Here is a 26,372-nt window from a genome sequence, read left to right as displayed (position 1 = left end):
TATCAAATGACACAATTTGACAAAAACGTATGACAATCTATGTCAAAACAATGTATATTGTAGTCCCATTTACGTCTTACATGTTTGTCATGTTTTCACCTTGTTTTTGTCACTTTTATGCTGCTTATTCTTTTAAAATGGTAAATGGCCTCAACTTATACAGCGCTTTTCTACCTTTATCAGGCCCAAAGCGCTTTACAGTGAGGAACCAGTCACCCATTCACATTCACGCAGACACTGGAGGCAAGGTGGGTGAAGTGTCTTGCCCAAGGACACAACGACAGTGTGCACCTTTAGGAGCTGGGATTTGAACCCCCGACCTTCCAATCACGAGACGGCCTGCTCTACCAACTGCACCACCGTCACTTTAAGGTTTTGGGTAAAGCCAAACAGGAGAAAATGTGCTTGCTTCGCTACGTTAAAACAGTTTTTTCGAAACTAAGGAGACATGAACTCAGGCACACACTGCGAGACATTTTAGATTATACTGTTGCCAACACCAAACATGCTTCTAATGACCAGCTAGACACAGACAGAATGGATTTGGATGAGGACATAACCCATATAAATGTCATACTTGCCTGTGTTTAGTCATCGTCTCCATGGGGACGAGCTGGAGACGTCCCACTCCCAGTAATGTTACAGTCACAGATCTTTTTAAACGATAGACACCTCTATATTCAAATGTTACGCGGTGTGGCTTTAAGATTTACTTTCTTCCTATGCCTGCAGAGCTTATATGTGTCCAGTTTGCGCCAATTCGTCAGACGGACATTTTTATAACACCGTATCTACAGTACAAACTATGCCAGCGAGCATGGAGGAACACAGTAATTTATCCATTAATCAAAATCGATGTCCATTTATGAGCTATTGATTTTGGCGCATGCGGCAGCTCTGCACATAAAACATCACATTAATAACGGTAGAAAACTCCATATAAAACATAAATACTGAAGACATCATTGAGCAAATCATTAGAGCTGCACAGCCGTGTGACTGAGTGGAGGGCACACAGGGCTTTTGTGAATGTAGAAATGGAAGTTACAATATGTTCTCATTAGTGAGGACCAAAAAAAGAGCTGTTTGCAACTTCAGGTCTTTGATTAAATACCCCAAACACAAGACATGTTCCATTTTGCAAAACTCAGACAGTCCAAAAATGAGCAGCTCTAATGACCTAATAGTGTAGAAGTGCTTTGAAATAGGAACAAAGCAGAACTGTAATCTTTTTTGAACCAGGATAAATCGTGATTACGCCATTTAAAAACCAGGGCTAAACTAATTGTGGATCAATTTTGGGCGGAAGCAGGTCTAAAGAGGACAGGGTCAGGAGGGACTGGACGAGACATGGCCTAAACTAAGACTGAGCCAAACCATAACGAAATCATGATTGAGAACCCAGCTCCGACCATGTGCCCACTGTTGTCGTGTCCTCGTCGTGAGACTTCACTCACCTTAAATGAATGTGGTGTGAGTAAATGATGGTTATACGCTCTAATATTGTGTTGGACCGCCTGTAGCTTTGATTGTAGCATGTATTCACTGTGGCATTGTTTCATTAAGCTTCTGCAATGTTAAAAGATTCGGTGTTACATTCATTTTTCACCAAGAGCTTGTATTGAAGATGGGAGAGTGTGACCACTGCACAAAGCCTTCGCCAGCACATCCCAAAGATTCTCAATGGGGTTGAAATCTCCACTCTTTGGCCAATCCATGTGTGAAAATGATGTCTCATGCATTGTCATCTTGGAATATGCCCGTGCTATCAGGGAAGAAGAAATCCATTCATTATTACCTGGTGATTTAGGATGTTCAGGTCGTCTGCTGATCTCATTCTTTGGGCGATAACTTGTCTACTATATCGGCTTATCATTCAATAAACAAATAATCGATATATTGTAGGGCTCTGTATTTATCATAAATTGATTAGCATTCCCAACCTATGTTTTCTTTGTAAATCTTTGATTTTAAACTGAAGCAAATTAAGTGACATTATATTTCATGTTTATTGCAGCTTTTGTGGTATTATAGGATATGATGCATTTTTAGAACAAAGGTTTACTGCCATTATTTATTCATTTATGCCTGAGAGTTGACAGTATCTAGTATCGTTACAGTCAATAATATTGTTTACTGCGATACTTTCCTGCCTCAATATATCGAACTTCAATTTTGTCATTTGACAGGTAGGGCTGCTCGATTATTGAAAAAATAATAATCACAATTATTTTAGTCATAATTGAAATCACGATTATTCAACCGAATAATAATTTTGTTGCCTTAAAAAAAAGTCTTTATTTTATTATATATTTATTAACAAAAAACAATGCTGAATATTTTCTGTTTTCTGAACAGTCATGAAAGTACTAATGATTTCAAGCATGCTCGATTAAGGAGAGGTCTCTGTTTCACACCTGCCCCCTGCTGGCCAGCCCTCACACCTGCGCAAGTAAACTGAGCAGTGTTGCCTGATGACATCATCACACAGCGCTGTTTGTTTTTATGTCAGGCAAAAGCATGAGCCATGGCACGTGAAATGCGAAGGGAAAATAATCCCAGCGCCATGAAATGATGCAAGTCTGCTTTGCAAAAAAAAAAAGAAAGAAAAAAGAATGTGAAAAAAAATATGTTTTTTTCGATTATGCTAATTTTGTAGTCGTTTATTGTAATAATCGAAATTGTAATCGAATTTCGATTAATTGCACAGCCCTAGTGACAGGCCTACATAAAGGATCACTTATCAAGACAGATGCTAAATAGTGAAGGCAAGCTAAAATAAAAACGTTTTATAGGCATGTACCGAATTCACCATTTGATATTCCCTGCTAGGACCCCAAGTCTGACTCCAAATGCACAAATGACTCGGCTGCTGATTCACTTTTGCGCATACTGCTGGTTTTGCACACGAGCAAACACTCGGTATATGATCCCCACAGTGTTGCTGAGCCTATAGACCTGCCCGGCTGCAGCGACCACAGATCAGAGCAGTTTGTTAAATCCAGGTGCCGACTTTTTGTGTTTGGTCAGGCAGTGTATTCGAGGCAGTTGGCGCAGATTTGGCATTCTCTCTTCCATCATTCAGACCCAGAGCCGCCAACAGCTTGTAACTCCAGCACACCGAGAATGGAGAGGGAGTGAATAATTTACCACTGTAACACTTTGAGAAGCTGATAAAGCGGGTAAATCCAAGCCATTGTTCATGCACGCCCAGTTCTACACTTAGACTAAAATAGCAGCAAGGCAGGGCTAACTGTAACTAAACTAGCTGGTGCAGGTGACTTATCATGATATTTCAAAGCATACAGTATTGATGCGATACAACTAACTGCTTGAAACAGTCTCCGCCACACACCGATAAAATCTGTGCAACTCCTGCCTATGTCCAAGTGTCTGGCCTGCGGAAATCATTTAAAATCTTTCCAGTTTTGTTGCGACACCTGCGTCACAGTCACTTTGCGAACACCGGCGAGAGCTGAGAATCCGGCTCGTGTACGCTTCCCTTCCCGCTCTCTCTCGTTACATACCGGCAGCAACACCCTTTGGGCTATATTGCAACATGTGGAAGTGTCACAGATTATTTTACCCACAACGCACCTGCACCTTTCACACCCCCCCCCCTTGGGTTAACATCCTGACATTTCACAGTCAGGTGCCCCAGTGCGAACGCTATCGCAGGCAGGATCAGATCAGTGGGAGCATGGACCCCTGCCAGGCGAGCTGTAGCTTTGGTTGTGTACTTTATAGTGACAGTGTAGATTGGATCCGTAGCCGAGGAGCGTGCGCCTCATAAATGTTTAATCTGCTGCTCCGCTTGTTATTGATACGGTCGGAGAGAGAGGGAGAGGTGTTACAGCAATCAAAACAAATGGAGGCGCAACGCCACACTTACAATGCTCTTGAGATTCGAGCTGCACAATGATACCAGGGCTAAGCACTAATAAAGTAGTTTTTTTTTCACATCAAGCTTGTTTGCTGGGTTTACATGAAAGAAGACACGATGGAGATATGAATATTTTCTCTTGTTTTTAAGAACACTACTGCCTAATTAAGTGCCATCTTTCAAATTGTAATTTAGATTCAGCTATGATTATCCTTGCAACCCACAATTGATTTAATTTAATTAGATGAAACTGAAACTTACTGAATAAGAACAAACACAGGGTCGAATTGGAGACTTCTTGGGCAAAATTAAGAAATGAACCGTGGCCTTTGCTCTGCCTGATCCCGTCAGACCTCGGAAGCTAAGCAGGGAAGGGCCTGGTCAGTATTTGGATGGGAGACCGTTTAGGAAGCCTGGCGAATGTAGTGAGTGAGGGAGTGAGTGAGAGGTTGGAAGTGATCGGAGGGGCCGATGGCACAGACTGGCAGCCTCGCTTCCGTCAGTCTACCCCTGGGCAGCTGTGGCTACAATAGTAGCTTACCACCACCAAGTATGGAGTGAATGAATAGTGCAATGTAAAGCGTCTGTGAGTGTCCAGAAAAGCGCTATATAAAACTGGTGCATTATTATTATTATCATAAACCTGTACTGAAACTGCTCAGAGTCAAACCTAATAAACCTGGAGAATTCTGCACAAGTGTGAAGAACAATCCCGTCGTACTATCCGGTAACTAACACACTTCGCAGTGATTGGTTAAATCTGTCTGTTAATCAGAACGGAGGCTGACCAATAAGAGGAGAGAGTGTGGGAAGGAAGATGACATCTCTGAGCATAAAATCTGATATTAAACTGAAAGATATTGAATAACTATAGATTAATCTCTCCAAATTGGGACATCACAACACTCTAATATTTTGTTTGACCGCCTTTAGCTTTGGTTACAGCACGTTGTTTCAATAAGCTTCTGCGATGTCCAAAGATGTTGCATTAATCTTTCGCCACCACTCTTTTGCAACACCAGCCCGAGGAATCCGGCTTTAATAAGAATAACCTGGTCATTCAGGATGTTCAGGTCGTCGGCTGATCTCCGTCTTCGGGCACAGAGTTTTGCTGAACCTAGACCTGACCAGCCACCAACACATCATAACAGTTCAATCCAGGCAGTGTAATCCCCGCCTCACAGTTTGAGAGCCACTGACATAAAGACTCATCAGAACGGGGGGGGATTCCTCTGAGATCTATGTGTTTTCTTGGAATGGGATCAGTCGTGTCACACCTGTTGGCGTGTCGGCGCTGGTGTGAGATTCATAGTGGGCTGTCAACAGTTTGAATAACAGTCGACTGGTGTTAAATAGAAACTTAATTTCCCAAAAGATAATATGACTAAGACATTGTTGGACTGAGGTATGAGATTATTTTAGAATAGTGCATCAAAGCAGGTGCCTTCTTTTTAACTTTCTTTCTCTTTATTGTCATGGGTTGCCACGTCAAGCTCCTTTGTCATTTTTACACCGAATGATGGAACCAGCCCCACTGTCAATTCCACAGATACACGACAATAGTGTCCTAATATTTCATTTTCACATAATCATAAGGTCATGAGGCTAAGAGTTGGCATTCACTTTCATTGATGCAGAAGTTGTAAGAGGATCCAGCCACACAGAGGAGTGACTGTAGGCCAATTTCCCCCCCCGATTTGGCGTCTTTGTGTGAGCGTGGAGGATGAGTTTCTTCCCTGCCGCGAGAGTGTTTTTCCATGCTGACTGAAGCGCAGCGGGACCGAGGCAGCAATTAGACAGAGCGGAGACAGGCCCAGGTGGAAAGAGAGGAGCCGGCTGCGACAAAGATGTTGCGGCTGTGAAGTCTGGGATCAAAATCGAAGACACTTTTGAAGAAGGGAAATAAGTTACAGGAGGAGTGAGTAAAACTATGAGTCCCTTATCAAGCAGTTTGTAAAAGAGAGGTGGAAGCTATCAGCGGGTGGGTTAATCCGGTGGTTTTTAGATAGTTGTCAAAAAAGCGCAGTGTCAGATGAGGTTAAAAATCTGCTTTGGATCAAATCTGAGTTACAAAACAAGGACAAACGTGATGTACATTAATTTAAAGGTGCATAATGCAACATTTTATGTGGAAGAAAAGGTTGATATTTGTGTGTATTTGTCCTTGTACTGACCCAGGATCAGCATGTCGCTTTTACTTTCCATCACAGTGGCCTCCAGGTCGCTCCAGGATCTATTGTTTGGAACGTTTTACCGCTGACGGACCCTCACACCAGAAAACCCAGAAAACAATTGATCCTGGAGCATTTCAGAGACCACTGTGATCGAAAGTAAAAAACCTCTAAAACCTAAGTTCTGCATCTCAGAAGCACTCAGTACAGAGATAGGATCTTATAATTCTAAGGGGACGAAGTGGTGAAACGTCCTTAACTCTGAAACGTTGAAATCCTGTACTATGATGGAAAACCCTTCACTTCGGAGAACTTACTCAAACGACTCATGAAAATGGAAAGGGTTGTACAAAATCTGGTCATAATCAGGTAACCAAGTCCAAACCAGGGCCAAGCAAAGAACAGAGTTATCAGGTCTAGTCTACAATGGACTTAACCAAAACTAGACCAGGTTTAAACTGTGTCTGAAGTAGAACTAAACAATAGGTATCACTCATATTGTTAAGATATGTGAGTAAGCTTTTTATATGACTTTCCACGTGCTTCATGGTAAATAAAAGACACATTTAAATACAACCAATGCAATCAATTATAGCAGCCATGACTATAGAATATGCCTTCCCTATGCTCCGGTGACGCCACGTTGCAATTACTGTGAAAAACTTGTCGGTGGTGAAGCCAAAATCAAAGCTAGTTTTTGAATAAAGGGAATGAGAAAATAGGGAGCATAAACCCTGAGTGCCTTATCCAGCAGTTTGTTGGGGGCGGCTCTGTCATGAGTGCTTCTAATCCCTAACTTCATTCGCTCGAACACATCCACACTGCTCTGTATAGGCCATACACTAATCTTGCATTTCACTGGCTGCATGTGACGGAGGCGAGAGCTGGAGGAGCATATGCTGCGTGCAGATGCTCCAGCACATAACAGTCATATGCATTAAGCACATAAATGCCAACATATTAAGTCCTACTCTCTAAATGTACTATCCCTGGCGGGATTATACAAACGTAATGTGTGTACGCCTATTCTGACATTTGACAGCCATAAACAATATTGAAGATATGCAGAGTAGACGGATAGTACAGTATTTCCAAAGGTTCAGCATATTTATAGAAATGCACGGTTTACAGGCTTGTTCAAATACAGTATGAAGCACATGGTTAGTCATGAAGGCTATAAAAGCATTTGGAGTCATCTCAGTGGTAAAGATTTGTGCCTGACCTGGATTTGATGCTGGGAGCTTCTTGTCAAGCTTCTTTTAGCAGCAAGAAATTCCTGAAGAATTATTACTTCTACTGACCTCTTGTGACAAAGTCAGTATTTCTTGTTGTATCTACAGCACCTCAGCTCCATGAAACAGCCGACCATTGGCATTGCTTCCATCTCACTCCTTTTTTTGTTATGTTTTAAAGGGTGCACATCATGCAATTTTTTCTTCTAAACTATGTTGAAACATTGTTCCGTTGCCTGGAGTAGTATTTCCAGGCCAGGGTAAATTCCAAGCTTTTGAAAGAGCCCTCCTTCGCCTCCGAGGAGCTGTGTAATATCGCTGTAAAAATGTGAAAACATTCAGAAGTGAATGCTCTCCCTCTTATAAAACTTATTCAGGAAGAGGGGTAAATGAATGGCCAAAAACATAAATAAATAAATAAAAGAAAAATATGAAAGGCCATTTGTCTTAAAAACCGATCAGACATAAACTGTTTAAAGGAATAGGCCACCGTTTTTCCATACTGAGATATGTTCTTAGCTTAGACGAGTTGATGCGTAACTGTCTTTACACGTGCGCTCAGTCATGCAAATGTATATAGTCATAGGTTTAGCTCCAAACTGGGGTGAAGTTAGAAGCTACCAAGCTGTTCCAATTTCAATACAGTTACTTGAGCATATATGTAAGGCGTAATAACATCGGAGCACTTCGAAGTCCACGCAGTGAAATGAGATATTACTGTGCGGACGTCGAAGTGCTCCTATAGAACATATTGTGCCCCTTTTTATCCGCTTAGAAAATCAACATGTTTGATTTTGTGTAACTAGACTTGGATCGTGTAACTGCTCACGTAACAGTATTGAAATAGGGAAATCGTGGAACAGTTTGGTCGCTTCTAACTTCACCCCAGTTTGGAGCTATACCTATGCTGGGAGAGGCTGAACGCTAGCAACATTTGCGTGACTGAGCGCACTCGTAAAGACCAGACAGTTACGCATCAACTCGTCTAAGCTCAGGTAAGAACATATCTCAGTATGGAAAAACGGTAGCCAATTATAGAATTATTTAACAATTTTGAAAGTCAGTGCCCAATCTTGCCTATGGGCACCAAATTGGCCTGAGCCACTCCTGAGTATTAGTAATTTGCGTTACCCAAAATAATGTTCATAAGCCACAATAATGTCCACTTTAACATCGCTTGAAGTGCCTTTTACTGTAACACTGTGTTTCTCAAAAATCAAATTATTGCTGCTTTTCCATGATTTTGTGGTTTTCTATCATATTTATTAAAGATGCTTAATGATGGAGGAAAAACAAAAATCTGGATTGATTGCCGTCATTAAAAACACAATTATTTATTAAAAGATTTGCTGTGTTGCCAAATGGAGCGGACACGATCGCAAAGTGCACATCTACATAGAGCCTCTCCTCCGCCTCAAACCCAAACTGCTCCAAAACTGTATTTAACACCCGCTGACACCAACTCCACATGTAGCTTAGACTTAGCTGACAGTACAAGAATTTACTAAAAAGAGGAGCGGAATGAGCTGGCACATTCAAAGCATACAGCTCTTGGAATTTAGTGTACCAGTTGTCAGTATTTTTGCGATTGTTAGGCGTCGAGCTTCACAAGGTTTAACAAATATTTGGGCCTGAATTATTTTTTATTTTGACTTATTTTGAGGAACAATCTAAACAGGAGATGAATGTAAAACAGACTCATTAGCTGAAAATCAATTAATTGCACAGCCCCATTGAGCATAATTTGATTGCAGTAGGAAGTGTTTCGAGATCCCTGTCGGTTTGAGAATAGCCTCTCGTCAGCAGCACTCGGGGGGGGGGAAGAGCCTTGTGGATTAAGAGCATGTGCAGATGCTCCTCCAGGGCACAGAGACGTCGAGGGTTTGTGGTCAGGACGCGGCGTGTGATCAAGGCTGAGTAATCTCTTCAGCTTTCTATTTCTGTGCAGCGTTTGGCCTTTTACCTATCTCCCCCTCGCTCCGATATCCTCCGTGCCATTAAATACTGAAAGTGTACGCTGCAAAACACCGGGGGGAGGAGGGTTTGAGGGATCGGAGGGGGGGAATACTAAATGAGAGCAGATGGGCGTTCTGTGTTAAAAAGAGAGACATAAGAAATGAAGAAGTGCTTTAAAAGGTGCAGCGAAGTCGGGCAGATGGACTTAAAGGGGGGCCAGATGGAGAGGAGTTAGAGTCATATATAGCCGGGACATGCATACATTTACACGGCCACTGTCACTTGTTATGTGGGGGGGGGGTTCCCTCTCCAAAACTCGCGATTGAATGTGAGGACCAGAAATTGTGATCTCTTATGGTAGTAATTATTATATTTATTGAATGTAAAACTCCTTGATCAACTGCAATACTGACAGACTAGGCTGGGGCTGGAACATTTCAGTTTTATATTGCTGTACGTATCACGGACATGGCCGTCAACAATCATTCAGGGGCCCGAGGCAAGAAGGTGATTCATGGGCCCCCTGCCCCCATTTCCTCTGATTCTTAATTGATAATGGGCTCCTTAAACTTGTCTTTATGACTACTTTCTGAATGTTTTCATTATTGAATAAATACATATTTTTTTTTTTTATTTTAGCGCATTTACAGAGCCATTGTCCTCATTTAAATAGAGTTTACAACAGGGGTGGGAAATTATTCTTTACAAGCGGCCACATGCGAAACCTGACTTGAGTTGAAGTGAAGGATAACTTTCACTTAATTCTGATCAACTTTCTCCAGTGCTTAATTTGATCCCCCAGTTTTTCAGGGTAAAGGATCCAGGGAATGTTTAGGAGGATCCGGCAAAGATTTGATCTGATATAATGGTGTTTAATGAGAATGTTCCGGCAATTGTTTTGGTTAATCCATCATTTTAGACCAAAAGTGTTTCTGAAATTACCAATTTACAAATTGACTTTCTCAACTCGCTCGATGGTAATTGTAAATATTAAAAAAAGACAAAATTACAGACCTGATATAAAGTGATTGTAAAGTTAACTAAGGAGCAGATATCATTAAGACACTCCTCTCTCTGCTCCTATTCATTCAAACTGCATTGACTTAACGATTTTGTTCTGTTGTATATGTTAATGTCACTTTTGAATGAAAGAAATAAAGTAAATTAAAAATATAGAGTAATTTTAGCCCACTCTGACAGAGGATGAGTTGGTGAATCTGATACACTGCCCCACAATTAGGTGTGGAAAAATTGCCAAAACATTATATACATTTATGGAAAGACGGTCAAAAGCCGGGCAGAATTGCTTGGGGGTCCTGATCCTGCCCACGAGCCCCAGTTTACCCATGTCTTGTTTAAAATATAGGCATGTAGTTTGTCCCTTGTGGCCATTTTCTGGTCACATCTGACAATGAAACAAAATGTACCACACTATGGCCTTTGTAAGTTACATGATCACAAGTTTGATTGAACCATTTTAGAAACTTGAAATACTCCTCTTGCCCGAATCATTTCCATCCAGTACAAGTTTTTTTTTATGAATGACTGGTCGTGCTCAGTATGCGATTTGGTTAATAGCTGCTGCATGTTAAATGTTGCGCAACTTGATCTGCCACTTTGCATGATGTCAGACATTTTGCAGCCAGGCCCAGTGTCCAAAACCCTGTCCCAGCGGCGCGTTTGGTCTATTGCGCTGATTTCTGAGCACGCATCAGCAGTCACTCCCGCGTCCCATATGTACATCCTCCACACCTGGTGCCATTCACACTCACTGAGCACATCTCAACTTAACATAAATCGCCCATTTCGCATCATTTCCGCCACTTGCCAGACAGAAAGATGGCTGTTAATGAGCGATACCTGATTCAGCAAAGCGCTAAGTGACATTGCCTCAAGGTTTCCCAGTGTGGGCCGGCTTTTTAAGGGGCCCGGATTCTGCTTTACTCACTACTTTTTAGCTTTCAACCATGTTAGAATGTTCTGAGAAGCACACAGTGCCTCAAGTCGTGTTTTATATCATTCATGTAAGTGATGAGTATTCCTGTATATTCGCCTGACTTTTAACATTGTTCCTAACTTTCCTGTCGCTAACTTCCCATTCCTTCACAGAGATGAGTTTGTTGGCACATTTCACAACTCTCAGGGAGCAATACAGTCGCAGTAACTTTAACAACAGTTAATGAATGGAAAAGACTTATTAATTAAATGTCTGCTTTTACAATGTACTGGACAAAAACACATTTAATTCCACGACTAGAGAAATTCATTATAGAGCTCAAATTGCTTTTGCCACTTATATTTTCAATTTAATAGCTGGTAGCCATTGTAGTTATTTTGGATCACTCTTCCAATTTTAATATTCTTAGAAAAGAGTGCTGGATTAGATTCCTTGTTCAAGTAAAGATATACTTTAAAGTGTATATGACTTATTTAGAACATCAGTTGCAAATTAATCAGTTTATAATTATCATTTTATTTCAGTGAAGCAGCAATTTTAATGAAGAAATGGCTTTGTTTTTGTGCATTTTGAAAAGATTTGCATTTTGTTTGATGGAAACGTGATTATAGATAAAGATAAAGCAACAGTTTGACTTCATCTATGTCACTTCCTGTTGGTGTCCAATAAGGAAGTGAAACTTTAAACATCCCAAGAATGGTCAAACTAAAGCTGGGTATAATCTGGAGCAAAATCTTAAAGCAGTACTGAGTAACTTGTTTACCTTAATAAATCCTTTCCCTAGTCCCTCTGGGTGTTATACAAGTTTTAATGGGATTATTGGTGTCTCTGGCCAGAAAACCACACTTGCAGCTTTCCCTGCTCTGACCCAGAGGCCCCAATACACACTAATGGAATCATGAAGAAGAAGCTAGCAGGCTAACGGGTAAAGCTAACTGCGGGCTAGCATGACTTAAACAGTATTAACAGCCAAGTTTGAGTAAAAAACTGATCTCCATTGTGTAACTGGACAATATCCCTCTCTCCCTTTTTGCCTTTCTGTCAGCGTAGTATTTACGCTCACGGACAATCAATGAGTAAAAAAAAAACACTTACATTATGACACCTGCAGTGGCGCTCATGGCTTCTTGGGGCATGGGTTACTTAGTACTGCTTTAAATATAAATGTGTTAACTATGTTTTAGCAAAAATTGTGTTTAATGTGTCGTATACACTTTAATGTCTTATTTTGACTTATTAGCTAGTCCTCAATGCTGCTTTGGCGAGCTGTCCGGAGCAATGTGGGACCCATCTCCAGATCTTTTTCATCGTCAGAATCACCCAGCCGAAAGATGTTGTCTTACAAGACCCTTTCATTGTTGTTGTTCCATTGTTTGTTGTTGGATATATCAGATAAAACTTTAATGTACAGCCCTGAATGTTGCTCCTCATATTCTTACACCTAAATACACTTCTTTGCGCTGCTTCCTTCCCGCCTATACATCATCAGTGACATCAACAGTCTACATTATTTAAGGTTATAAAATGTGATTGACTCTAGTGAATACAGCATGCTGCAGGACCTTAAACAATAATTGTCTTCCCTCCTCAGCTGCACACGGACATGGACCGAGGCGATGGCCTCACTAAGTACTTGCTGGAGGGAGAAGGCGTGGGCTCCGTCTTTGTGATCGACAGCAACACGGGGAACATACACGTGACCAAATCTCTGGACCGCGAGGAGAAAGACCAGTACCGCCTCATCGCTACGGCAACGGACAAGGAGACGGGACGTGCACTGGAGCCCTCCTCCGAGTTCATCATCCGAGTTCAGGACATCAATGACAACCCGCCGGTGTTCCCCAGCGAGCCCTACATCGCCACTGTCCCGGAGATGGCCAACATAGGTACAGCGTTTTACAGGCACTTGTTTTTGCAAGTTGAGACCACTTTGGGAAACTATTTAGATGGTAATCATTCATCTTGGATTGTGTTTTTGACTGATTTTCCATATGCTGTCTGATTACGTTTTAAAAAAGCAATTCCTGGTTGATGTTTTGATATGGCTTGCTATACCCGAGTTTAGATATTCTTTCTTACTTTGCTGTTGAAACAATCTGCTTCCGGATTCTGTAAGTTCGCTACAAAGCACTGTCTGTTATTTTATTTCACAGTGTCTTCCTGACATACTTCTCTTCATTTACTTTGGAAGAATCATACTTTTAATATTTAATACCTTTCAACATTTAGTTACAAAGCTTTTCAAACATGAATTAAAGCTATGAAACAGTTACAAAACAGGTAGACTAGAAGTATACGCATTTTTATACAGAGCATTATAAGTTAAATAGTAAGTTTTTAGCTGCAGATCTAATTCAAATTCTGCTCGCACGCTGTTTTATCATTTCTCCAGTCCTGTAAATGAGGAGGTTTGTGACTTGAAGGAAGTAAATTAGAAAACCTCTCCCAAATCAATACATGAATCACTGCGCTCTGCGGGAGGTTGGGCTTCCTCGGTCCCTCACAAACACGTGTCCCTCTATACGTGCATTTCCTGGAACATTATGTACCTCTTTGGCCCATGTAAACACCTTTAAGAACACGTTGCCCCGATCTGAACCGTGCCAAAGCCACTCCGGAGAGCGCGCGTTTAATCTGGGAACATCTGTCATATTCTATATTCACAGGCACGTCTATAATCCAAGTGACGGCCCGAGACGCAGATGATCCCACTTACGGAAACAGCGCACGCCTGGTCTACGCCATCACACACGGACAGGACTATTTCTCAGTGGACCCTCAAACAGGTCTGGATTCTCCGCTCTGATCCTTAAAGCTCCTCTTTATAATAAACCTCAGAGCTGATTAATCTGAGTCCCACTGCATTTGTACAGCCGTGTTGGGTGTTTTTCACGCATTTTGTAAAACATAGAGAAGCCAATGAGTGATTTAAAAGGCAACACAGAAAAAACGTGCGCACACTCAGCGGCAATAACATTACAACAAACGGTTTAATTAAAGATAAACAGCTTCACCAGACTAGCTAGGATTATTTCAGTCTCTACTTCAAACACATTTTATTGTAAAAGCTGTTTTTAGCCTTGTATACTCACTGGAGGCAGTTTTCTGTTGTTTACACGGTAATTTCATATCAAATATCTAAGAAGAAAATACAAATGATAAAACTGATTGTTTAGGGTCACAGTCCATGATCTCACTCTAACAAATCAGTGGGCTACATGAATTGTCATTCTCCCATCTGTGGTAAAGGAACAGGCCACCATTTTTACATACTGAGATTATGTTCTTGCCTGATCTTAGATGAGTTGATACGTACCTGTCTGGTCTTTGTGCGTGCCCTCAGACACGCAAAACGACCAAAGATGTTGCTAGCATTTGGCCTCTCCCAGCATATTCCTATAGCTCCAAACGGGGTGAAGTTAGAAGCATCCAAGCTCTTCCACGGACACGCACAAAGACCAGACAGGTACGTATTAACTCATCTAAGCTCGGGTGAGAACATATCGCAGTATGGAAGAACTGTGTGCCCTCGGTCACGCAAAAAGACCAAAGATGTTGTTAGCATTTGGCCTCTCCCAGCATATTCCTATGGCTCCAAACGGGGTGAAGTTAGAAGCGACCACTCTCTTCCACGGACACGCACAAAGACCAGACAGGTACGCATCAACTCATCTAAGCTCAGGTAAGAACATATCTCAGTATGTAAAAACGGTGGCCTGTCCCTTTAAATCTTAACCCCCGCCTTAACGTGTATTGTGCATTTTCTCCAAATCTCAAAAGTTACTTACTACTGTTAAGATTTAGTAGGTCTTAGGTCTTAGCTCATTTGAAAGCTAAGACCTACAAAACTCATCATTCTGTTGTTGGGATGAATATATGGAGTGAACGACTGTACGACATTAATTCAATTTGATTTTATTTGATTTGTTCAAGAAATCAATCATAAAAACATGTTGAGAATGGATGCTCAGGATGCAGAATTAACATGATGATAGACTTTTTCCTTTACTTGCAATCAACTGAAAATTTAAAGAATTATAACTGCATGCATAAGACATTGGCAGCTGTTTCTGTTTCGTAAAAGACACCGAGGTGCAATAAAAATGGTTAAATCTCTGAACTAATCTGAATCTGAAATGACTGGTGCCTACCTGATCGTAAACTGAGGCAGATTCAGATTACCCATAGCCTGCCTTGAATTACATTGTGAGAAGGAAAAATAAATCGTTTCCTAAGTCTTGCCTCCCACTAACAGGTGTCAAAATGATGACGACTTAACTCTAACTGCACATTTGAATCTTTTATTCTCGATTTCCAGGGGTGCTGCGGACGGCTGTACCCGACATGGACAGGGAAACCCGGGACGAGTACCTAGTCGTGCTCCAGGCGAAGGACATGGGGGGGCATCTGGGCGGGCTCTCCGGGACCACCACGGTGACAGTGAAGCTGAGTGACGTGAACGACAACCCGCCACACTTCAGACGCAGTAAGCAGTCGGCGTTATCGCGGCGCCACTTCACTGTCTCCCCCTTCTCAATCTTACTTATGGCGACTGACTGCATGTGCACGCGTGTGTAAAGATTAAAATGATGAAACGCCTTGTCATGGCTTTCATGACAGCCGTCTGATATCGTTTCCCTTCCTTTGGGCTGCAGTTGACTTGACAGGCTCAAGATAAGCTCTGAAGTAGCTAAAAAGATTGTCGGGCCCCGGCTTTTCCCTCTCATTTTTATCTAATCATTGTTTTAGCGCAGATTGCATCGCTATAACCTTTGCAGAGATGAGTAGATTTAGCTTCCGTCGTGCTAACATTCCCCCCCCGCCTGCTCCCCGAGGTTCAAATGGACCTTGATGTAGAAGAGTGAAAGATCATGTCCATTTTTTTCTTCTCCAAGCTCTTTCCCTGTTCTGAGATATTAATATTTCATGTTTAAGTTCAGTGCGTTCTGCTTCAATAGACGGCAAAATCAGTGCAGAAAGCGCCTAACACTGTGAGACATATACTGCCTCTCTCTATACGCATCTCTCCCGTCCTTTTCTGCCCATTTCCCCACTTTCTCTTCCTGGCAGTCTCGGCTTTATGTCATTCATCTTAATGTTTAAAGCCCCCCTCTCCTCGCTCCTGATGTATTGTGCGCCAATACAATGGTTTATAGGAAGAAGACATTTAATATTTCCAAATGCCAGAGCCAATGCAATTTATTCTCCATTATCAGTCTCTATCACCACCCGCTCACGTTGGTGATTATTTTCTCTGTGACAATAACAACTACAGTTTAGGCAAATGTGTTATTCAGAGTTGTATTAGAAGATAGATGAGTGGCTATAAGTGATAACATTTGGACTTATTGCCCGCGTAGGGAAATTTGACCCAATCTTTCAACCAGTGCGTCGGGGCGACCTGTCAGGAGCAGTGGGCGACCGCTGTGCAGCACCTGGGGACGCATCTCCAGGTCTCCAGCATGGTTCATGGTCAGGAGTTCGTGGCTGGGGATTAGCAGTTGTAACCTAAATTGTTGCTCATCTAGATTTAAGTACAATTTTCTTAAAGGTGCATTATGTTTACAACTTGTACAACTTTTTATGTGGGAAAAAAGTTGATAATAGTTCATATTTTACCTGTGAGTGACCCAGCAGTTGTATGGACGGTCAGTATGGCGCCTTTATTTCTCAACATGGTGGCCTTTAGGATGCTCTAGGATACATTGTTTCTTAGGGTTTCTGGATGAAATGTAGCGTAACCATGGAGATGGTTCCATCAGCAGAAAAAAACTACCAGAAACTATAAAAACAATTCATCCTGGAGCATTATAGAGGCTTCTGTGATGGAAAGTGAAGGCGCCATGTTGACCACCCACACAGCCCCTGGGTCAATAAAAGGTCAAATACATTCTAATATCAACCTTTTTTTCAACATAAAAAGTTACACAATGCACCTTTAAAATAAGCATATTTCGCTATGACCCATGTGACAACGCTGGGGAGGGCATCGTATTTTTAACCACGTGAGTTTTGTAATGGTAGAAATAAAAGTGGAAGCCTAAGTCTATGCTTGTCTGGAGCATTGTGGAGAAGCCGGTTCGCTTCCCGCCCTTTTGCCCTTCTAAGGCTTGGTAGGAGGAGCCATGTTAATTTCACAGACCACTCGGGATCATTACTATGAATGGGGCTGAATGGGACCTGCTGATCTCTATTATGTAGATCTATGCTTTAAACAGACCTCTAGCTTGTGTGTTCCCAGTCTTACATCTGACTACAAGAGCAAGAAGAAGCCTTTGAAAACAGTAGAAGCGAAACTCAATCAACCCAGTACCCATCCACATTATATGAAAATCTCTTTTACGATCGAAAATACCTGGACTACAGAGAGCATACGCACACAGAATGGACCTGGTCATTACTTTAAAAGCATCAGTACTTTTTCTTATGTTCCTTTAACCTCTGTATTGCGAGGCTTTCACTGTATGAAATATCGTGATGACGTGCTGCGCTCCTTTTGAGCCCATTTAATATTTCCCAGTGCCAGAGCTACTATTATTTATTCACCAGTATCTACATCTATCGCCCTCCACACCAGGTAATTACTTTCACTTTGGCAGTAACAACCACAGTTTAAGCTAGCGCCTCATTCGGTATGCTCTTTGAATGCTGCTGCGGTGTTTGAGTGCTTACATTGTGAAGGAGGAGGGAGATTTACAGTCAGTGATGCATCAAAGTCGCTCTGCAGTCAATCTAATGGTTTTCTCTCTGTTTACCATCAAAGCATGGTCTGTATTGACCTGATACAAATCACTGAACGCTCTCAAAGCACAGGGGACAAGTGTGTGTAAAACAATGACATGGAAATAATCATGCTGTGTTGGTGAGTCCATAAAACAAAGCACTTTTTATAATTATGTTTTTATCTGTTCAAAATGATTTCTATTCAGCTGCAGCTAATAGCTTGTTATTGTCATTGTGCTGTCGTCCTTTCTGGATCATTGTGTGTTGCTGCGAAATCAAAAGTATGCTGATCAATTGCCATTTTAGTTCAATTACCACTAGAATCAAGGCAGTGGGATTAGGCACAGAAAAATACCAAAACATGGCATTTTAGAAGCAAAGTTCATCAAAAATCATTTGTGTTTTAGTCCATTTGAAAGCACAGCTGTGGAGAGGTATTGTTTGTGGCAGCTCTCTTAGTTTTGAGGTCTTTTGGTCGAAAATGCTTTTTAGTCTCAGTCACAGTTTAGTCATTTCTATACAGTATGTGATTGTTTTTCTCCAGTTTTAGTCCACAAAAACTCAAAAGGTTTTACTCAAGTTTCAGTCAGTTTCATGAAGAAGAGGATCAAGCTTTTGACTGACAGATTCCACGCACAATAGGCAGAAGTGTTCTCATTGTGAACAGGGCTTTTCCCTACAGTCTCCTCAACACTACTGTGAAGATGATATTTTTAGTGAAGTATTTAAGTATTTAAGAACAACAACAACATTTAGGTATCAGTGGGCTAAACCAATGGCCGCTAGCTGCTCTGCTTTATGACAATGACACTAGAGGCCGCCATTGCTGTAGTACATCCATATAGCCGCTAGTCTCCCATTGAAAAGCATTGTACCTTAGACACATTAAAAACAACTTTAACGCCTGGTTTCTAATTTGTAAACACTTTTTGCAATATTCCTCCTGAGATAACGCTGGGTTAGTCACAATTAAAGTAACCAGGCTGGTTTTCGTAAGAAGAATTTTAGAAATCTCGTACTTAATGAGGGCCGGACTGTTAGCATTGGAGCTGCGCGAACTACATGTCACGCAAGGGCCGAGTCTACGGTGAAGATCCTGCCCTTATGCCCTTTTTAGGAACATGCTTTGTCAGAGCTGGGGAGGGGGAGTCTGTAAATCCGCCATAATTTCACCCTTGAACGTGGTTATTATGGTATACGGGGAGGAGTGAGGAGGAGCAGTCCATTCTTTTTAACAGTCTGTGGCTAAACTCAGTACAGTAGGTAGCGTTAGCAGAGGTGAGGGAACAAGAGTGGCTCACTGGTTTATCCATGGTTTTAAAGGTCTGTTTGTAAACTCAAACCTGGTTTGATATCAAAGATATACATATCTTACTTTGCTAATCTACCTTTTGCAAGAATTTTATTGAATTTAGTGTCAGTATCTTATTTGTGTCTTAAGATCATCTTGGGACCAACCTTCCGTGCTTTGTGATCCCCTGGAGGGTCCCGACACCCACTTTAGGAACCACTACTGTAAACAAAACTGTCCCTGGGAAAGTCACTGCTCCCACCACAGGCAGTGTGTGAGTGACTGTTGTGGTTGGAGGGGCAGATGGTGCAGAGTGGCTGACTCGCATCAGTCTTCCCCCAAGGCAGCTGTGACTACAGAAGTTGTTTACCACAACTGAGATTGGAGAGAGAAAAAATAATGATCACCGTGTAGCGCTTTGAGAATCTAGTCACGTTTGTAAGGTGCAAAACAAATGATAGTTCTAATTACTATTTTTAACATAGTCTTTGAGAGTGTATTGTGAAATCATCAATCCTATTTAAAACAAAGTTCTGTCCAAAAACTTTGTTGCCAAATAATAATAAATCTAAATGTGGTTTTATCAAACTTGTTTTTGGCCTTACAGACAGTAAAGCGTCTCTCCTCATTGTGTCTCTGTAAATAGGCTCTAATTACATTCAGTGCCAGCGCTCATCGACTCTGTTGTATTGATGGTTTGTTGTGCCGTGTGCAGGTGCCTGGTCCTTCTCCATCTCTGAATTGGCAGCTCCAGGTGTGGAGGTGGGCCGGTTGACCGCCTCTGACCCCGACCTAGGGGAGAACGCACAGCTGGAGTTCACCATCCTGGACGCGGAGGAGGAGCAGATTTTTAACATCAGCGGGCGAGAGCGCGAGGCGGTGATTGTGCTGAACAAGGTGAGTGATGAAGGTATTGGCAGCAGAACTGTAATGGTGGAGAAGGGAGCGATTTGACTACGTGATAATCAGTGTTGATTAGGACTGGCTGTTTTTGAGCTGCACAATGACTTTGGCACTTTGCCGGCCTCAGGTAAGAGCCTTGACAATTTAATCTATCCCTGCTTCAGCCCATTGTAACAATGAACTGTCTTAAAAAGCCTGGGGGCCAAAGTATATAAAAAATGTTTCAGACTTTTGAATGTACTGATTTTATGCCTCCAGGTGGGCCAGTGTTCCTCTATTGATAAAAACTGTGTTTTATAAGAAAGATCAAGGATAAGAGAAGCAGTACCCAACCTTTTCCGTTAGAGACAAAGACGACATCTCTCTTTAGCTTTCCAACCACACCACAAAATGTACTATGTCGACACTTGTAATTCTCTCACTGTGATGCGTGAGCATCTTCAGGTGGTTCATCTTCAGATGTAAAATTTAGAGGCAATTACATTTGTTTATTTTTTTCCCCTTTTTAGCTAGTCTTTATTTAGAACTGCTCAAGTCATGAATTACCCCGAGTTTAGGCCTGATGCAGCCCGGTTTGAACTGATTTGATTCTGGTTGTCAGAGCCAGTTTTCGTCTAAAACAGTGTTTACTGTGAAAAGTTTGAGAATCACTGGTCTACGCCATCTCCATTAAATACAGGACTATCCAATAGTGTTCATAGCAAGAAAAATAATGTGACTCAAACCCATAAACAGAATTTTGTATCTGAAGCAAATGTCAGTGTGGACAGTATGAACTTTACAAGAGTTTGTGGCAGAAAGTGGGTAGCTTTTTTGCAAAACTGGTTGAAGTCTGGCTGGGGCAATCTTTTTGAATGTAGGTTTTCTGGCAGCAGGCAGGATGGTAGTGATGGTGGCGACCGGGAAATGTTGATTAGAGTTTAATTTAGAGTGCAAAATGTGGCCCACATTTATTCCTATACCAGGTGGTGCCAGAGTGATTAGTTTCCTTTTGTCTTCACAAAGTGCTTTGTTGGTGGGACCCACTGGCTGGCCAACTCATAATCTCTCTGAGTGGAGTCGGACAATTGGTTCTGATTGAAATTGTTGGTTTCAATTGTGGTATTGTTTTGAATTAGACGTCTACTGTAATGTATGTTTTTAAAGCCCCACTGCGGAGCATGAACATGCCGGCAAAACTAAATGTGTTCCTACAGCTCAGCTAAAATAAATCACTTAATGTGCTAAAACTTCTCATGTGTCAACCTGTAATCAAAAGAAAGCAGCAACATCTCTCATTTTACCAATCTTAATGAAATAAGGGTTTTACAGGGTGAAATATTTCGCAGTGTGGCTTTACGGTGGCTGTTAACATTCCACTAAAAGAGGCTGTGGCTAAAGTCAGATAAAGTCAGACAGACAGAGAAAAAGAGATTGCTCAGTGAAGGGATGGTGTAAAGGCCCAGAGGAAACCCAACGAGGAGATCAATGCATTGATGTTGTGAAAAAGGATTTAAACTTGCACAGAATAAAAAAAGTAAGGTTTAGAGGCATTACCTGTGCAAGCCGGCTTGTTCGGGGAACTTTTCGGCCTTCGTTAGCCTGCTCAGTGTATTTTTCCTATAGCCTTAAGGATTTAGCCTTCAAAAATCCCAAATGATGAATGATCCAGAGGTTTTCAGCTGTTGAAAACCGCTGAAAAGCGGTTTTAACAAGCCATATTAGCCTTGTTAAAACACTAATATGTAAAGAAACGTTTTGAGATTTTCCTTTAGATATGAATTAGCATATTTAAAAGTGTCCTCAGAGCTAAGTGCTAAATAATATTCAAATTAATAAATAAAACTTCAGCTTTTTGTGGGGTTGGATATCCCATAGCCACTAGAAATTATCTTATATGTTAATGATAGAGGAACAGGGCTGGACTGGCCATCGGGAGCACCGGGAGATTTCCCAGTGGGCCGACGTCCTTTTGGGCCAGTCAGACCAGATGAGTGAACAGGCGCGTACTGTACCACACCGGCCCACAACATAAACTGCATATTCTATTGATGTTTAGATCACATTTGGATGCAACTACACAACTCATCTACTAGGTGTATCTGACTCATTTTATACCCCTTCGTTGGCACTTTCTTGACTTGTGTTTCCCAGATAATCTCGTAGCCTGTATGATCCAATGGCCGCTGGCTGCCCTGCTTTTTGACCACAAACGTGGTGGCCGCCATTGCTCCGCCGTTGCTGTAGTACCTCCATATCGCCGCTAGGCCCCCATTGAAAAGCATTGGACTTTAGACACGTTAAAAACTACTTTAAAGCCTGGTTTCAATTGTTTCAACGCTAGACTAGGCTAGATCTTCCTCCTGAGATAACGCTGGGTTAATAACAATATATGAAACCAGGCTGGTTTTCGTAATATGATTTTTTGAAATCTCGTATTTAATGAGGCTCGGACTGTTAGCATTGGAGCAGCGCGAGCTACACGTCACGCAAGGGCCGAGTCTACGGTGAAAATCCCGCCCGTATGCCCTTTTTAGGAACATGCTTCGTCAGAGCTGGGGAGGGGGAGCCTGTAAATCCGCCATGAATTGCCCCACGGCCGTGGTCATTCTGGTAAACGGGGAGGAGTGAGCATAAGACGTCCATTATTTTCTACAGTCTATGGTATGATCAATGGGCCTCTCGGATATAACATTACTCATGTTTGCCGATATAAGTGAAAACAGTTTATTGTAACACCCTCCAGGACCCACAGAATCTCAGGCCTCTATTTTTTTTAATACATTTTAGACAAATGTATGCAAAGGAGTGCATTTTGGGAGTTGTCTGGTGACTCGCTCTCCTGTCCCTCGCCTTCAGTGTGCACAGTTTGGAAAAGCTTATGGTTTCCATTGAAAGGATTTGCAATGTTATTCCCTTTTCTGGATTTATATTTTCACCCCACACCTCCCTAACTCCACAGTGACCAAAGTTTGACCAGTTTGGCCAATGCATTACCTAAATCTACCGTGTAATCCTTTGGTTGGTTTTGTGAAGTTTGTTTGTCTAGCAGTCGCGAGAGGAACCTCCTTAAGGGAGCGCGTTTTAAGATTGCAGCAAGTTGTAAACGACAAGGGCCGTAATATTGGAAAGACGCCTCACCGTGAGTCTTTTTGTTGACTTTTGGAACAACTAGGAGACCCCTGCTGGAGGAGTGAAGGGGTCGTGAAGGTTCATAAGGTAAAAGCAGTTCTGAAAGATAAGAAGGACCAAGACCATTAAGACATTTAAAAAAACATTAAAAGAACTTTAAAGCAGTACTAAGTAACTCTTCCCCCTAGAGGCCATAAGCGCAACTGCAGGTGTAGTAGAAAGTTATGATTTTTTTACTTATTAATTGTCTTGGAGAGTAAATACTACGCTGACAGGAAAGGCGACGGGAGAGAGGGTTACTGTGCATCCAATTATACAATGGAAGTATTTTTTTTACTCAAACTTTGCTGTAAATACTGTTTAAAGTGACGTTAGCCCGCAGTTAGCTTTGCCCGTTAGCATGTTAGCTTCTTCTTCGTGATTTCATTAGTGTTTATTGCTTTCTCCGGACCTGTGGCAGTCAAGTTGCAAACATGGTTTTCTGGTCAGAGACACCAGGGGGAGATGAAAGACCCTCCAATCATCCCATAAACACTTGTATTACCCGCACAGGGACTACTGAAAGGATTTATTAAGGTAAACACGTTACTTAGTACTGCTTTAAAGTTGATCCTGAAACACACAGGGAGCCAATGCAGCATTTCTAAAATTGGTGTAATGTGCAGCTATTGTCCTCTCTTTTGTAGCTTATACCGTTTTAGTGCAAGGGCTTGACCCAAAAGTCCCGGGTCGACTTTTTCTGCCAGTCCAGCCCTGTAGAGAAACCACAAAAATTAGATAATGAAACAGACATAACATTCCTCGCCATACTTTAATATAAGGCCTGGCTTCACCATTCATATATATGGGCATAGAACGCTCAGGTCCAGGAAGCCATTTGTAGCACCAGTGTCAGATCTTTAACAGTGTTTCTGTGATTTCTGGGATAGAGAAGACACAAAGAAAATGTCTTGTTTTGCTGTCAGAATTGCTCAGACCTTTTGAGTTCAAGCCGCGCGTACCGACTTGAAACAGTCGTAAAAATAACGAGAAAACGTGGTACGCATTTTGTGATCAGATCCTGTCCCTTTGTTCTTGCACATTAATTAATTTTGTCATTTCCGCTCTCATGTACGCGCCTCAAACGCCGCTGACAGGTCGAAATCCCCAGACTCTCTAATGGGCAATTAATGACTAACAATGGACTATGGTAATCAGCAGCCGGCGACAAAAAACGTAGCCAATTTAAAGTGATTAGGTCAAGCAAAGGAGAACTAATATAAATGAGTTGTTTTACTTTTAAGGCTTTTTTTTTTCCAGCAATGGGAATTGGGAGATAATTATTGAAGAGTGGAATAAAAAAGGTGGACAAATTAACTTCTTTGAGAGCCATGAGAGAAAGGCGACAGCGGCTTCGAGGCAATATTGGAAAGTAACTAGATACTTTTACTTGAATGTTTAGCTCTCATTTTTGGAATTGTTTGTTTAACTAGTGAAATTATCTTACATCTTACATATCTTTACATGAATACATTTTAGAGAAACACGTAGAATAGTGTTAGAACGATGAGTGTCTTTGTTTTAGTGGCCAAGTGTAGAAACAGTCATTGTAGCTCTTAAAGAAATTCAATACTGATGATTGTAATTGTTGTACTAAAGAAAGAGTTAATCATTATAATAGTATTTGCGCTCGGAATGCCAGCAATAGTATCTGTTTAACCTACAATACTATGTAACATCTCACCCAAGAAATACTTCAAAAACTGTGAGAGTGCTTACCCTCCCTCAGATCTGCCTCGGAACCTTGCCGACAGCAAGACATTTGTCTCCATTAAGATGCTGCTGCTTTGACCTTTGTTTGCCAAACATTTGGTTTAAATGCATTAGGTCCTCTTCGAAAAATGCTTTTACAAAGTAATACTGTCTCAGTCTAGTTGAGCAGTGGGAGCACGTTGGGAATCACTGGCATGTTTGTTTATTTTTTGAGTTTCAGTACAGTTGAGTTGTTTGCTTGAAATGTTTCACACTGGCTTCAATAAATGAACATATTCTTTAACTTGGGGCAGTTAATCGAATATTAATCTAATCTTGATTTTAATAAAGGTCGATCACGATAATCGCGTGGTGTGTTTTAATCCAGGAGAATTGGCCAGTCCTGTCGCATTCTGGAAAAAATGTGGACGCCACAATGCTGCAGGCCTGTCAGGTCAATCCCAGGGAAACACTCGGCCTAAAAAAACAGAAAGCACAGGATGGCACATGCGGTGGCTAGAGGAGAGGATCTGGTTATTTTAAGTGTAAAATCAGCTACAAAGTTACGCTAACTCGTCTAAAGGGCAAAACAGAAACACGCAGGGAGCCTCAGAGGACCAGGACCCGCACACGGGGATGAAGAGTTTACCTACGAAGAGGAAAACTATCGATCGCTATGTGGACCATGTGGATTTGTTTTGAGGCTGCAGCGGTGGATTAGCTGGACTTCTAACAGTGAATCGTCTTTTACTAATAAATGTGCTGTTTACTCATTTCTTTATGTACATAATAAGTTGCCTCTCACTCCGTGACGTCGTGGCCTTTTGAGGCTAAACATGCGCGGGTTTTCTGCTTCTGAATTTCTTCAAACATTCCAATTTTTTGCATCTCCTTTGCAGATGTTTGTGTGTTGTTGTGAGGGGATGTTGTACTCTGAGGCTAGAAGTGTGGAGTTTGTTTTTGCTGATGAGTTAACTGCAGTGTTCAGTTTGGCCGCAGCATCTGTTTACATGCTTGTCCAGGAAAGACCGCATTTATATTTTTGTCTTTTAAACCAAAAAATCAAAAAAATCGCCCAGCCCTACTTCAACTTAAATCCTTTACTTGTTTTGTGGACTGCATATAATATTTTTTGGCAGATCTATTTTTTTTTTTTTATGTACATTCAGTTAAACGCCTTTAAATAATCTTTTAATAAAGACTTTAAGCCGGTACAAGCAGCACTGGCATCATCAAGAAGATGATGCCAGTGCTGCTTGTATTGGTTGTATTGATGTATTGATGTAAGTAATAATGATAAGAGTCAACAATGTAGCTCGATTCGTGGTACAAGCCACAGTAAATATGTATTTTTCGACCGGGCAATATTAAAAAAAAAAAAGATCCTGATTGCCTTTCACCTGCATTTTGAACT

The 26,372-nt window shown here is 41.5% G+C and overlaps 1 protein-coding gene across 1 annotated transcript in view; it reads left to right on the top strand.

Annotated features, from left to right (window-relative positions):
• Positions 1–26,372, top strand: part of cdh24a (cadherin 24, type 2a) — a 54,927-nt gene that overhangs the window by 14,018 nt on the left and 14,537 nt on the right. The window contains exons 3-6 of the mRNA XM_079574863.1: positions 12,791–13,085; positions 13,866–13,985; positions 15,518–15,685; positions 19,929–20,110. Of these exons, the coding sequence (XP_079430989.1) occupies positions 12,791–13,085; positions 13,866–13,985; positions 15,518–15,685; positions 19,929–20,110 (765 nt within the window). The remainder of the gene's footprint in view (positions 1–12,790; positions 13,086–13,865; positions 13,986–15,517; positions 15,686–19,928; positions 20,111–26,372) is intronic.

Source organism: Gobius niger, assembly GCF_951799975.1.
Source record: "Gobius niger genome assembly, chromosome: 17".
NCBI lineage: Eukaryota > Metazoa > Chordata > Actinopteri > Gobiiformes > Gobiidae > Gobius > Gobius niger.
The sequence above is the reverse complement of the archived record's forward strand: the minus strand, read 5'-3'. Positions and strand labels throughout refer to the sequence as shown.